General features: G+C 31.5%; 1 protein-coding gene and 1 pseudogene across 1 annotated transcript; both read left to right on the forward strand.

Annotated features, from left to right (window-relative positions):
• Positions 1 to 952, forward strand: part of LOC150036167 (uncharacterized) — a 3,020-nt pseudogene extending 2,068 nt beyond the window's left edge.
• A 7,669-nt stretch (positions 953 to 8,621) lies between these two features.
• On the forward strand, positions 8,622 to 11,607 carry LOC150036168 (gallate 1-beta-glucosyltransferase 84A24-like). The gene is made up of 2 exons (XM_090314104.1): positions 8,622 to 9,637; positions 10,909 to 11,607. The coding sequence occupies exons 1-2, from the start codon at positions 8,642 to 8,644 to the stop codon at positions 11,374 to 11,376; spliced, it is 1,464 nt and encodes a 487-aa protein (XP_090170230.1). The 5' UTR covers positions 8,622 to 8,641; the 3' UTR covers positions 11,377 to 11,607.
• Positions 11,608 to 15,920: the final 4,313 nt, after the last annotated feature.

Genomic DNA, 15,920 nt, shown 5'->3' on the forward strand with positions numbered 1-15,920 from the left:
AGTAAGTGCCGACACCTAGGTCGGTAACTACTGTCGTCATGTCCTCTTTCGATTTCAGAGGGTAAACTAGGAGGGGGTGTGACATTGGTTCTCTTTGTTAAGAGTTCTTTTATGGGGACCATCTCCCACACAAAGCCTTAATGGCTTGAGGTATTTTCTAAACTTTATAGATGACTTTTCTAGGAAGAGTTGGATATACTTTCTTAAAACTAAGGACCAAATTTTTGGGAAGTTTAAATAGTGGAAACCTATGATAGAAACCCAAACATCTAAAAGGTTAAAATACTTTAGAACCGACAATGGGTTTGAGTTTTGCTATGAATACTTTGACAAATATTGTAGTGAGAATGGTATAACTAGGCATAGAACTGTGAGGTATACACCTCAACAGAATGGGGTTGCTGAGAGGTTAAATAGAACAATAATAGAAAGGGTTAGATGTTTGCTTTCTGATGCTATCCTAAGTGAAATCTATTGGGCAAAAGCTACAGCCCATACAGTGTATACCTTGAATAGGTGCCCTCACACATCTCTAGAGTCACTTACCCCTGAGGAGAAATGGACTAATCATCCTCCTAATCTAGAGAACCTCAAGTTCCTTAGATGTGTAGGGTTTACTCACCAAAATAAGGGAAAGTTGAAAGCCAAAGCAGTTAAGTGCATGTTGGTAAGCTTCACAGAGGGTGTCAAAGGATATAAAATGTGGCATCCAGTAGAGAGGAAGTTCGTAATTAGTAGAGACACCACTTTTAGAGAAGAGAAGATATTTATGCAAAAGGAGAAAAGGCTTGAAGATGAAGGCGAGTCATCCACCACAGGAATTGAGGTGAAGTTACCTACTGAGCAATCAATAGAATCTAACCTACCTAGTGACACAGAAGAAGTTAAGGAAGATGCAGGGGAACAAGAGGAGACTGTAAATGAGCAGCCTGATTTAAGTCAGTATGTTTAAGCTAGGGATAGACAAAGGAGAACCATTACCCCTCCACTAGATATACCTGAAATGAACTATATGAATTGGTTTTAAATGCTGTTGTGCTCCTACTAATCAAGAACCAACAACCTTTAGAGATGCTATAAGGTTGGTAGTTGCAAGAGGATTGATAGAACTATGAAAGAGGAAATGCTTCACTAAAAGTGAATGACACTTGGTCTTTAATTCCTCTACCAAATGTTTATGGAACCGAGCAACCTCAAAATGGGTTACAAACTTAAGGAAGGTGCATCCAGTGAAAATAAAAAAAAAAAAAAAAAAAAAAAAAAAAAAAAAAACCAAGATATAAAGCAAGGTTGGTTGTAAAAGGGTTTACTCAAAGAAAAGGAATAGACTATTCATAGATTTTCTTTTCAATTGTCAAACAAACCTCCATAAGACTTCTTTTATCCTTAGTTGCTCAAAATAACTTAGAATTGTATCAACCAGATGTGAAAAAAGCCTTCCTCCGTGGACATCTAGAAGATACTATCTATATGACGCAACCTAAAGGATTTAAAGTTAAAGGGAAAAAAATCTCTATTACTTACTCAACAAGTCAATCTATAGGTTAAAACAATCACTAGGTGCTTGTATAGAAGGTTCAATGACTATATTTCTAGCATTAGATTGAAAAGAAGTTCATTTGACATATGTGTTTATGTAAGTACAGGTATAAGAATACGGTTTACCTACTCATATATGTGGATGATATGTTACTGGCAGGTAGGTCGAAGGAAAATCTAACCCGTGTTAAAAACCTCTTAAAAAGGGAGTTTGATATGAAGGACTTAAGAGAAGCAAACAAGGTCCTAGGAATTGAAATCCTAAAGAACAAAGAGGAGTCTGTTCTAAGCATCGATCAATCTAACTATTGTGAGAAAAACCTAAAAAGGTTCAATATGAGTGATGCTAAACCTCTAAGCTTATCTATTGCTCAGCACTTTAAGCTATCCTTAGCTAACTCTCCTAAAGATTCTGACAAGGAACATAAAAAACAAATGTCTGTCATACCCTATAGTCAAGAAGTCGGAAGCCTAATGTATTTAGGGATTTCTACTAGACCTGATCTCTAATATTCAACTTGCCTTGTTAGTAGATATATGTCTAACCCTAGTAAGAGACACTGGAAGGCTACTAAATGAATCCTAAGATACTTAGTTTGGTCTAAAAACTCAAGACTAGTCTACCAAAAATTAGCTGAACCAAACTTAGAACTATGTGGATATGTGGATGCTGACTATGCTGGTGATTTGGACAAAAGAAGGTCCCTAACAGGTTACATATTCCTTTATGGTCCTAATCTAATCAGTTGAAAAGTAACATTACAACCTATAGTAGCCTTATCTACAACAGAAGCTGAATATATGGCTTTGATAGAAGCAATTAAAGAGGCATTGTGGCTTTAGGGATTACTGAAAGACTTTAGAATAGATCAAAGAGTGGTAAAACTCTAATGTGACAACCAAAGTGCTATCCATTTATCTCGAAATCCACAATACCATACTAGAACTAAACACATTGATATAAAGTATCATTTCATCAGAGATAAAGTAGAGATTGAGGAAATAGAAATCCTAAAGGTTCACACATCAGACAATGCAATTGACATGTTGACAAAGCTTGTTTCAAAGCTTAAAATGGTTAAATGTCTAGAACATGTTGGTTTCGATCTTCCAGACACAGGGTAAACAGAATGGTTAGAATTAGGAAGATCAGAAGATTGCAAGGCATTAAAGTCAAGGTGGAGAATTTGAAGAAGTCGTGACTCAAATACCTCAGCTAGTTTTTTTTTTCATAACTTTATTTTGTAACGGTCTATTGGTATATGTTATAAATACCACTAATCAGAAAACAAAATAGAGCAAGTTCATCATTTTCTATTTTTTTGTAAACAAACAAGTTGTACGCAATCTTCTAAGTCAAAAACAACTTAAATCTTCCTGTGGACGTAGGCATCTGGGCCGAACCACGTAAACCTGTGTGTTTCTTCTTCTTGTATTTATCTTCTTTGTTCGATCGACTGTAATCTTTCTGTAAATCGTGCAAAACAATCTTGCCTTCAAATCGTATCAAATTCCAGAGTATTGAATTGAATCGTGCATCGATTTCGTCTATCAAGTAGCTTCGAATCAGTCATTTCTACCTTTGAGTCATACAGAGTAAATATCAAGATTCATCGAGTAAGATCGAGTATCGTTCAACATTAATCGAGTTCCATCGAGGATTGAACAGAAACTCGTCAAGAATAGAGGAAATTCGCATCAAGCATCGAGTATCTAGCATTGAGGATTTGACAGAGTCTTTCTCAGCCATTTCTTCATCATCTCAATATTGATCTTGAGTAACTGGCCTAGAGAATATTGAATAACCCAACACATTTCATCCTGTAAAAAACCCTAAATTCTTATTTATTGTTATTATTTAATTTGAACTCTTTGTATGTTAAGGTTTATAGGTAATATCAAAGAGAGAATATGGAAGGAAAAAAAAAAGCACTCTCAAAATTGGAAAAGGATCCAACAATCTTTCTAGTCATATTCTTTTGAAGAGGAAGGGACAAGAAGTTTTTTAAACTTCTCTAACAAACTGAAATTTGATTCTCATTAATGTATCCTATAAGTCAAGCAATTGAAAATCATATCCAATGCAAACTATGGATCCATTCTCATATCTTCCACATAAGTATAAATTAACAAGTTACATAACATATTCCAAAAAATATTAAAATATAGAAACAAAAACCACATTCAACTTTTGAAAACAATTCCAGAAGATTTTATAAAACATTAAATAGACTCCCATGCACAATATGAAATCAAAACAGATTTGGAAAAAAAAAATACCGATGGAGAAAAATTGCAACATAAGGCAAAATGTGTGGGTAGATATGGAGCAAGGATTAGAGATTTGACTTGTCAATGCACAAGTGAAAGTAGTTAGGGCATTTTAAAAGGGTCATCGAAGAGTACTCTGATGGTCTTCTCAAATGATTTGGCACCGCAAAACTCCAAACAATTATCAGCCCTAAGATATTTAATTTCCTTAGTTGTCTGATTTTCTATCATTAGTTTTCATTCCTTACTTTTCAAAAAACCAAACTTTTCTCTTTAGAAAGTAAATCCAAATTTATCTTTAAAAATCATCAGTTAAGGATAAGATATACCTGGAGCCATTTAGTAGAATGTTGTGCCTTTATGAAACTATATCTTTTGGCTTTCCTCAACACACATTGCTCACAAAAAGTCTGTTCCTTGCTTATTTTTTTTAGGTAGAATGCCCTATTTTGATAAGGCTTCAAGTCCTTTAGAACCAATATGTGACAGCATCTTATGCCATAGGTTAGCCTCAGTCAAATCTGATGAAGTTACTATATTAGCTTCATTTAGCATTTGAACTCCTCTTACAATGAACAGATCATTTACCTTTTCTCCAACCAAGACTACCTTAGAGTCCTTTAGGACCGCTAAACTTCCATCTTTTCCCCTATATTCATATTCTATAGAGTCAAGCATTCCTAGGGAAATTAGGTTCCTTTTAGAAGAGGAACATGTCTTACATTCCTTAGTAGCTTCATTATCCCATCTTTTAGTTTCAATGTAACTGATCAATACCAGCAATTTGACATGCTTTATTATTCCCCAAGTAGACTCACCACTAATTTCTATGTAAGTGTTGAAACAAGATTTGAAGGGTGTCATATGGTAGATGCATTCGGGATCAAGCACCCAATCATGTTTTACTAGAGCATCAGTGTAGATTAGGAGCTTTCAACAAGGAATCCTTAGATTGTTTGCCCTTGGCATCTTTTTCTTTTTCTTAATTTTTCCTTTTTAAAATAAAGCAATCTTTGATCAAATGACCCTTCTTTTTACAATACTTACACCCCAGTTTTTGTTTTGACTTGCTTCTTCATTTGACTGTTGTTTTTCCATTTTTCTTTTAATTAGAAGTAGGTGTGGCCTTCACAAAAGGGCCATTTCCATTGAGTTAATCCCTCTTTATAGCTTGCAGCTCAATTTCTCTTATTTTAAAGGTTGATATTAATGAATTTTCAGTTATTGATTCTCTGTCATACTTTAATGTACTCTTCACCTCTCTTTAGGATTCAGGTAAGGAATTTAGAAATACATAAGCCTCATTTTCATCCCCTAGTTTTGCACCTAGACTTTTGAATTTAGATGCAATCTTCTGGAACTCATCTAGGTTGTCTGATAAAGATTTAGAAGGATCCATCTTATAGGTGAAGAATTTTTCCTTTAAGTACATTTTGTTTGGGAGATCTCTTGTTGCGTGCAACTCTTTTAACTTGATCTAAATCTTGCATGTTGTTTCTTCTTCGGTTATCTGCCTTAGAACACTATCACTAAGATTCAAAATTAGTGTTTCATATGTTGTGTCAAACCCCACCTCAGATTACCCTAGGACGGACTACGATGACAAAAAACCCCGAGTGTAGAGTGGAGTCTATTGTCAAACTTGCCTTGAACTTGAAACTTAACTTGAACTAAATACCTTGTTTACCTACATGTAGCAACAAATTGGTGAGTCAGGTGGTAGCTTCTGATGCATTAATTCCTAATGAAACTCAAGAGCAACTTGGTGAACAAACATTTTGGAAAGATTGAGCTAAAAATGCCCAGTGAATGGTGAAATTTTCTAGGAAAATAACTTGAGAAAACTATAATCATACTAAATATAAATTTGAGGTCTTGAAAACATATATTAATCTTGAGCATATGAAAAACTTGAGAAGTGTCGTACAAATAAAATATGAGAATTATATTGCATCATAAACACGAACTTGAAAAAAAAATACATCACCAAACTTGTACTCAAACGTAGTCATACTATATACGGAGGAACTCAATGTATATAGTAGAGAAACATGGTCATATTATACATCGAGTAAGCTCCAGATTCATAGTAGAGCAAATGTGGTCATACTATCCATGGAGTAATCTCAAGTAAATAGTAGAGCAAACGTGGTCATACGTGCACACAGAGCAGCCCCACAAGGCAAAACACACTAATACACGGTCCAAAGCCTATGTGTGTGTCAAAGTGGGTCCACAATGAAAACGAATTGAGATAGTGTCATGAAAAATCATCATGGATACAATGATTTAGTAGTTTGAAAACCACTTCAAACTTAATACATAAAATTTGTCACTTTTGAAAATCCTATGTTCACATAATTCATAAATCATTCTAAAATCATGATTATTCTTGATGAATATTTTATAAATCTAGAATTTCATATGAAAACGCATTTTTTCTAAAATACTTTTAAAACATCAAATCATATTAAAATGTGAATTTACTTGAAAATTTCGTAAACCTATTTTGGAAATATTTCAATTCTTTTAAAACTATACATCATCATAATTTTCATAAAATGTCATAATATTTAACTAATAACATTTGCTCTCTCCATCTAAACCTTCATTCTCCTTCAAACCCAGCTGACAAAACTCCCATAACTCCTCCATTGTTTTTTTACTCATCTTCTTCATGGCTCCACAAACCTAAACCAAACACCATAACCATAACCTCCAGCTTGCTAGGCACTCCCTCACCAAAACTCTCAAATCACCTTGAAAGGCTCACATCAATTTATTTCCAATCGCCGCCCAATTCTCACCCATGTTCTTCCAACATCATTTCCACTCATTCCCCTTTTTTAAACCAATAACTCCTCCTCGGTCCTTTTTCTTGGCTTCATCGGACAAAATATATACTTACTTTAATTTTTCTTTATATTTTTTATTTTTTTTCTTTGCCACATGCTATATCATAAAATACCCCACCAATAACCCCAAACACGTGCCACTATAGCACGCTTCTCAAAATATATTTAGATTGAATTATCAACACTCTCATTTGTTTAAGTCTCGTTTGATAATCATTTGATTTTTTATTTTTATTTTTTAAAATTAAGCATATTTTATTCACATTTCTTACTATGATTTGCATGTACAATGGTTGAATTCTTAGCCAAATTCCAAATTCCAAAAACAACTTTTTTTAGTTCTCAAATTTTGGTTTGGTTTTTTAAACCATTGGTGAAAAGTGGATAACAAAGGAAGAAGTTTAGAGATGGAAGTAGTGTCCATAAACTTAATTTTCAAAAACAAAAATAAAAAATAAAATTGTTACTAAATGGAGCCTTATGTATTTATTTTTACTTCAAGTTCAATTTTTTTTTTAATAGAAAGACAAACACACCCTTGCATTTTAATATTTTCCCCTTTTAACCCTTAGCTTACTATTCTTCTTCAATTCCTACTTCCCTTTTTAACTTCTTTAATTTAGTTTTTATTTATCTTCTTTATGTAAGTGTATAATTCAAATGGACATTACCGATGGATTTAAATTTCTACAATATAGAAGTATCAATAATAGAATCATAAGTAAATATTTTTAAAAAAGGAAATATGACAGATAGAATTATTAATGATAGATTCTGATAGAAGTATATATATATGTCTAACAGTATGTTAGTAGACCATGATAGAAGTATATAGAAGTACCATTGTTAGAATTATAAGTTAATGATTGATTTTTTATAATAGTATGTAACTGATAGACTCTGATCAAATTATATGTGCAGTATGCTTATTATTATTGGTAGACTCTGTTGAAAACAAATATCAAGGTGGTTACATATAAAGACAAAGCAATCAATTTATTACTAAACAAAAACCTCATACAAATAAAAAAATAAATAAAATAATTATATCAGTAATAGACTTCTATCACTATCCATTAATGATAGTAATAGAATCACTGATAGACTTCTATCATTATACATCACTAATCTAATAGATATGATAAAAGCCTAGCACTGAATTTAGAAATGAGTTTTAAGCTTAGGGTTTAGATAGTGATATTTTCAATAGATTGAAGGTAAATTTTGCTATATTTGTAATTAATTTTAAGTTTGGTTGTTTTTGCTTAAATACATAAGAAGCCCTGAATTTTTTTTATAATACTTGAAATTTTTTTCAAAAAATACATATCATCATTGAAATTTGATGTTCTAAAAAAGGGAGACTTCCACAATTCCAATCGATGGTAATCCTAAAGAAATATGTCCAATCTTTTGAAAAATATTCATCGACACACATTGATATTTTATAAAATTAAAAATAATTGACATCCACATTTTATAAATTATTTTTACCAACTTTCCATAAATTCTATCTCTCACGTTTCATTGATATCAACGCCTTTAAACCCTGGATGATAGAGATTATTTTTACCAACTTTCCATAAATTCTGTCTCTCACATTTCACTCATGCCAACGTTTTAAACGTTGGATCACATAATAATCTATTAAAAGAAATTGAGTTTGTCTAGTTCAAAGAAAAATACTTAGGTCCAGAAAAGATCCCATTAAATTATCCTATTAATAATGTGACAAATGACAAACTATTTTTATTTATTTAAAAAAAATAATTATTTTTTAATATAAGTGATTGGAGAGAAAAACATAGAAATGTATACATCTTAAGATACATTCAAATATTATTTTTTAAAAAAAATTGTCTTATTCGAAATATAAAAATGCAAACAATTTTCAATCCAACCCATCCAGCATACAAAACTCTATCCCATCTTCCTCAAACCTCAGCAAACCAAAAATCCTAAAACAGACACAACCAATGACTTCCACCATGGATTCCCTCCCCCATGTCTTCCTCGTCAGCTTCCCTGGCCAAGGCCACATAAACCCCATGCTTCGCTTTGGCAAAAAACTCGCCGCCTCCGGCCTCCTCGTCACGTTTTCCACCACAGCCTACCTCGGCCGCGACATGAAGAAGGCTGGCAGCATCTCCGACATACCGACCCCTCTCGGTCACGGCTTTCTCCGCTTCGAATTCTTCGACGATGGCCGCACCAACGAGTCCACCCCTTCTACCTCCCTCTCCTTCGACCAATACATGCCGCAGCTCCAGAGTCTAGGTTCGATTTCTCTACTCCACATCTTGAAAAACCAAACCAAAGAAAACCGACCAGCCGTCTCCTGTGTTATTGGAAACCCTTTTGTGCCTTGGGTGTGTGACGTGGCCGACCAACTCGGAATCGCCTCCGTTGTCTTTTGGGTCCAATCATGCGCCGTTTTTTCCATTTATTACCACCATTTTAATGGCTCAATCCCTTTCCCTTCTGAAACCCAACCAAATCTCGACGTTCAAATTCCTTCTTTGCCTCTTCTAAAGCACGACGAAATTCCAAGCTTCTTGCTTCCAAACAACTCTCTTCATGCCATTGGGAAAGCCATTTTGGGGCAGTTTTTGAGCCTCTCGAAGCCCTTTTGTATATTAATCGATACATTTGAGGAGCTCGAGAGCGAGGTGGTGGACTTTATGTCGAAAAATTTTCCGATTAAGGCGGTGGGGCCATTGTTCAAACATTGTAGTGAAATTAAAACGAGGATCTCGGGGGATTGTTTGAGAACTGATGAATGTATGGAGTGGTTAGACTCAAAGCCAAAAGGGTCGGTGGTTTATGTGTCGTTTGGGAGTGTTGTTTATCTGAAACAAGAACAGGTAGATGAGATTGCTTATGGACTTGTAAATTCTGGGTTTTCCTTCTTGTGGGTCTTGAAACCGCCTGTTTCAAGTCTTGGGGGCAAGCGCCATGTCCTTCCTAATGAGGTTTGTAGTTTTCTTTTTTTTTTCTTTTTTCTTTTTTTTGATAAATCATAAAAGCCGTCCTTCAACTTTGTCTTTGACCTATAACATGAAAATTTAGATTATTACATTGTTTTTAGGTCATTGTCAGACAAATCTAAATCTCGATTTTTGTTCAAATATCTAAACGATTTGTATTTTTTGTTAATTTTGAAATGTGTATGGAAGTTAGAGTAATATGCTAACTTTTAAAAATATAGGGATATTTTTTAAACAAATGACAAAGTTCAACAATATTTGTTATAACTTCGTCTTTTTTCTTTTTTTAAAAAAAAAATGGGCCTTTTTAAATATAAAAAATATTTAAAATATTTACACTCTATAACAAAAAAATTCCAACACAACAAAACATTTTTGAACTTTTTACTATAAAATGTAAATATTTTTAGATTTTTCTATTTATAAGAATTAGCAAAAAAAAAAATAGTTACATGCATAGGCTATACTCATCTCTTGAAACATTTTTCATGTGAGCATAGAAAATTTTTCATTCTACCCTTCACTTATTGATTGCCACTTCAACATACTTTTAAAAATAGTATAGCTTTTACTATAATAAGAAAAATACTGAAATTTTTAATATGAACAAATGAAGTATATACTCTTATTGTACTAGAAATTTTCTTACATCTCTTTGTGGATTTTATCTAGTTATCCTAGTTCTAAATTCTCCTTATTTTTGTCTTAAAATATATTTTTTTTTTTTTGTGAATTTAGAGTTGGATGCATAAAATGTAGTGATATTCCTCGAGATATAATTTCTTTCTTGACAACATTGTGAGCTAAGAGGATTACAGTTTAGGTCTCGAGTTTGATAATATATATTTAGGAATGGCAAAAAAATGTATACGTACAGGTTCTCGACCTAGTCTACTGGGTGGAAAATCTCTGATTTAACTAGGTACGGGGGGCAAAACCAGATATTTAATTTGTTTTTTAATATATATATAGTGTTATTTATTTTATTTTATATTTAATTTAATTTTAAATATAATAACTCTAATTTTTGTATTAAATTTACAATAAAAAATGTTAAAATGTTTTTTTTTTCAATTATTCATAACAATAATACTAACTTGTTACACAAAATAAATAATTATTAAAAATGTGACCTAACAGAAATTAAAATCTTAGATCACCCTAATAACAAAAAAGAAAACCAACAAAAATTAGACCAATAGATTATCATAAATTCAACTTTTTTTTCTTAACTCAGATTCCTTCTTCTCTTATAGGTTAAGGAAAAGGCCGGCGAGAGAGGGAAGGTGGTTCAATGGAGTCCACAAGAACAAGTACTCTCACACCCATCAGTCGCATGTTTCATGACACACTGCGGTTGGAACTCGTCGGTGGAGTCGATCAGCTCCGGCGTGCCAGTGGTGGCATTTCCTCAGTGGGGAGATCAGCTCACCAACGCCAAGTTTCTTGTTGATATCTTCGGCGTTGGTCTCCGCCTTTCTCGTGGTGCTGGAGAAGACAGGCTAATCAAAAGAGATGAGATCAAGAATTGCCTTAAAGAAGCCATGGAAGGACCCAAGGCGGTGGAGATAAGAAAGAAAGCCTTGGAGCGGAAAATTGCGGCGGAGAAGGCGGTGGCTGAGGGTGGGTCCTCCAACAGAAATATCAAATACTTTATTGATGAGATTAGGAAACGGTCTCTTGGTTGTTGTCGGAATCTCCAAGTTTGTCCCTCTACTACCTAGAAACTTTCTTTCTTTCATCATCATTTTTTTTTCTCTTATTGTCTTCTTGTTTTTAGTTTAAAAACATGGATTGGTGTGATAGAATTAAACTTTTGATGTTTTAGTCGAGAGTATATTCTTAAACTAAATGTACCTTTATAAAAATAATATCCTAACAAAATGTATGTATATAAGTTAAAAAGGAGTTTCTCTTTAAGTTCAAAATATATAGCGGTGACTATATCAATAGTAAAGAACAATGTATTTTTAGAGAATTAGGGTTTGGCTATTTCACTAATATATATAAATTTTTGTTTCTTTTTAACTGTTATTTATATAATCTTAAATCGTCAATTGATCCAAAAGCTTACACTCATAAGTGAGGATAAATTTCACTTGTGGATGTTGAAATATGTAGAAGAGCCAAACAAGTGGAAATAAATATTAATTGAGTAGAAAACGATATTGCAAGGCTTGAATAGAGAACCTCCCTGGACCATCTGCTCTTATCACATTTTAAATCATTAATTAACCCAAAAACTTAAGTTAATGGATGAAGATAAATTTGGATAAATTTAATTATGTCATTCAACACTAAAAGACCTAAAAGTTTAAGCGAATGTGTGAACATATAAATTTAGGTAAATTTAATTATATCATCTAACGCTCCCCTTACTTGTGGACTTGAAATATATAAGACCCAACAAGTGGAGATCAACATTAATTGAGGAAATAACACTAAACCAACATGCTCGGATACTATCTTAAATTACTGTTTGACCAAAAAACTTAAACTCGTGAGTAAAGATAATTTTAATTATATATCATCTAACATATAAAAATAACTTTATATAAGAAACTAAAATTGGAATATATTACAAGAAAATTATAACTTTGGTTTGACCTTTGGGAAAAAGAAAATAATAATAAAAGTTAGAAACTAAAAAAAAAAAAAAAAAAGACTATGGCAAGAAATTTGAATATAGTACAAAGAAATAAAATAAGACATTCTTAAAAAATTATGTAAATTTAAGACATCTCCATATATAAATCCTGTGAAACAAACACAACTATCAGAGTATTCCAAGATATCTGCAAAAATATTTCTACAAAACAAATATAGTTATCTAAAGATAACAAACCTATGTTATTTTGTACATCTATAATTTACGATATCTAAAGATTCTAATTATATACCTTCCTTAAAGGTAAATTTGTTGAGCTTTGTGATGGTGATTTAATCATGTTGTATATTGTTTTGTTCAAACTTGTTCTTTTCTTCATCCCTTCCAAATCAATGAGCTTCTATAAGATTTCTATCACACTATTTCTTGAAAAAAAAATGTTAATACACATTTAAAATAGACTACAATAAAGTTATTGGGATCGTATAATTGATTAGTCTGGCCAAAGATGGCAAATGGAAATGTTTATTATTGGCCTAAAAACGAAGCTTTGTTGGTATCGAAAAATATGGTGGGGAAACCAAAGGCATCAAAGCAAAAACGCATGAGACAAATCTAATGGAAATAAAAAACAGCAAGATGATGATATGACACATTAACAACTCCAAGGCCAAATTCCTTCCCACAAATGGTATATATAATTTATAATTACCCTTTACAATGAGTAATTTCTAAACGAAAAATTATTATTTCTATTTTTTTTAATTTGAAAGAGACATTTGGCATATACGGTTGAGTTGAGTTGATAATAATTATCTAGAAAATTAGATTAATTGTGAACTTAGATTGTCTGTGTTTAGATACTGAATTGAACTGAGTTAAGTCAGAAAGTCTGTATTTTGGTGCAGAATTGAGTTTGGTTGAATTTGGGTATCTGGTAAAGTGTTTCTAAATAAAATTAATTTTGTTTTGAATTTTTTTACTGCTCTTTTAAATTTCCAACTACACATATTTTCTAAAATTTTTAACACTAAAAAGTGATTTATTATTTTTTTTCATTTTTAAAACATAGTAAATTCTTACAAAGTAGACATATACTAAACACAAAATTTAAATTCATTTTTTGAACACTCAGTTACATAACATATATTTTTTTCTCATTCCCAAACACCAAACAAATGAAAACTTTTCTAAACTACTTAGCTCTCAATCATGAATATCGAAGAAGTTTAAAAATTGAACAACTTTTTGTTTTTTTCTTCTTGGAAAATGTGACATATTTTTACCACATAACTTGAACACTCTATTGCATAATAATTTTATCTATCCCAAAGACATGTCATATTCCAATAAATGAACATTTTCTCTAACCCCTAATTCTCAATTTTTAACCCTCAATAAATTTTCACTCAACCATAAATATTAACTAAAAAAATCCTTTTTCTTTTCTTTTCTTTTTTCCATTTGTGAAATATAAAATTCAATTTTTATGTTTGTTCTATTTTTATGCAAACGTTTGATTTTTTACATTTTACACGAATACAACGAATGATGCTTTTTTTTGTGCACATTTTTTATGGTTGATTTTTATGGCTAAGTCTAATTTGCCACTTAAAAATGAAATAATAATATCTACAAAAATGTCTATGCACATGTACAAAAAAAATACATAACAATGAATAGCACTCGATACATCACAAATTGTTCCCAACAATTAAATAAAATTTGGATGAAAGTAGACTTTGAACTTAAAACTAATGAACATGAAGCTAATTATTGGAGGAATTGTGCAATCAATTTCGGTCGTACAAGTAAGATAACAAACTATAGTTAGATTAGAATAAAGTTAAATGCAAATAAAATTAAAATCAAACATACAACAACATATCTTGAAAGGTTCAGAATGAATTATATCGAAATACCAAGACTAAATAGGGTTGTCATTAAGGGTCTCGTTGGAGGTGATCTTTCGTCAAAGTTGGTCATCGAAATTGGGTAAGTGAAGGTGGTTGTCGTTGTCATCAGAGGTTATTGCTAGAGCCCAGAGTTGGTCGTCTGAGTTGACGGGCAAAGATGGCCACCAGAGTGTATTGCCGGAGTGTGGTAGTAGTATTTTTTACTCACTATATTTTGTTTTTCTTATAACATCTAATTATATTATTATTAATTAAGTTAACATTCATCTTCGGTTTTACTTTGTGATGTTGCAATATGTTAATACTTTGTAATTTAAGAGAAGATATGAACATATATATATATATATGCAAGGGAGTTAGGAATATGATACAATGGCAATTGTGAAAGTCAAATCCTCGAATACTTTGAATTATGATTATTATTTTTAGTTATATAGCAAGAATGCCTTTCTTTTTCTTTTTAACATGGAGGGCTTTGAGTTAAGTGTACAAATATTATTTCTTAGGATGTAATTAGATTCTTAATTAATAATATAATAAATAGTAAAAATAATTTTTTTTTTTTAATGAAAACGTATAAGTTGTACAATTTTTATATAAAAAAATTAATTTGTAGTACATGATTATATTCACTAATTTCTCCCTAAAATATCGATCTTATTTTACTATCATACCATGTTAAAGTGTTTTAGTTAGCGAATCATTTTTTTTACCATTTTTTCAAATGATTATTTCAAATTTTTTTTATATGTCCCTTAATTATTATTCTTTTATTAAATATAAAATAAAATTTTATCCCACATCCTACAAATAATAAAGGAGTATGAAATTTGGAAGGGTATTACAAATAATAAAGGTGAAGGTTAAATTTTGATGGTTCTTTATTGTTTATTATTTATATAGACACATAATTATAATTAATTAACTTATTCATTTTTATTTACCTTTAAATATTTATCTCATTATAATTACAATAATATAATCAAGATATATAAATTTTATAATAAAATATCGTTATTATTTCATATTCCATAAAAAACAAAAAAGAAAGAAAATTGTTCACTACACTAGGATACATCTTGCATTCTCTATAAATAGTTGAATCTTTGAAGATGGAATTGCCAAGGAAAGACTATTGTTCTTTTTGTTTCAAATTGAATCAACTCATTTTAGATATATGTTAATCCTTTTGTGATGAAATCGACAATTAAAGAATACAAAAGAAGCGTAAAGAAAGATCGACATACGGATATACGGGTTCACTAACAGTGTGTTAACTACGTCCACGAAGTAAGGGAGAACAATATTATCAGAGAGAATATTGTCTAAACACAAAACAACGCCACCAAGTTAGAAAATTTATATAGTATACTGAGTCAAAATTATAACTAACCATAAATAATTATATATGCTAAATATGAAACCATTCTTATTTTTTTTCAAATTTTTTTAAAAGATATTTATTGCTTTGCTATTTTTCCTTTAAATATTCTTATATCCGTGTACATCTTTAACATCTAAAAGGGTGGATGGGTGATAAACTTTTGATTTTCCCTTTTGCCCCTTTTAGTTGATGGTCAAAGGGATATTTAGGTAATTTCATATCTGATAGGTAGATGAGCCGTCAACTTTCGAAACTATTAGTCCATGGTGGGAGCACTTTGTATATAACTTTTGGCCCTTCATCTTTCTAAATCGAGGTCCAGCTCACGTCGTTTCAACAACCGGCATGGATCCTCTGAGT

This window comes from Benincasa hispida, chromosome 5 (genome assembly GCF_027475165.1).
Source record: "Benincasa hispida cultivar pf3 chromosome 5, pf3_genome.v1.1, whole genome shotgun sequence".
Taxonomy (NCBI): domain Eukaryota; kingdom Viridiplantae; phylum Streptophyta; class Magnoliopsida; order Cucurbitales; family Cucurbitaceae; genus Benincasa; species Benincasa hispida.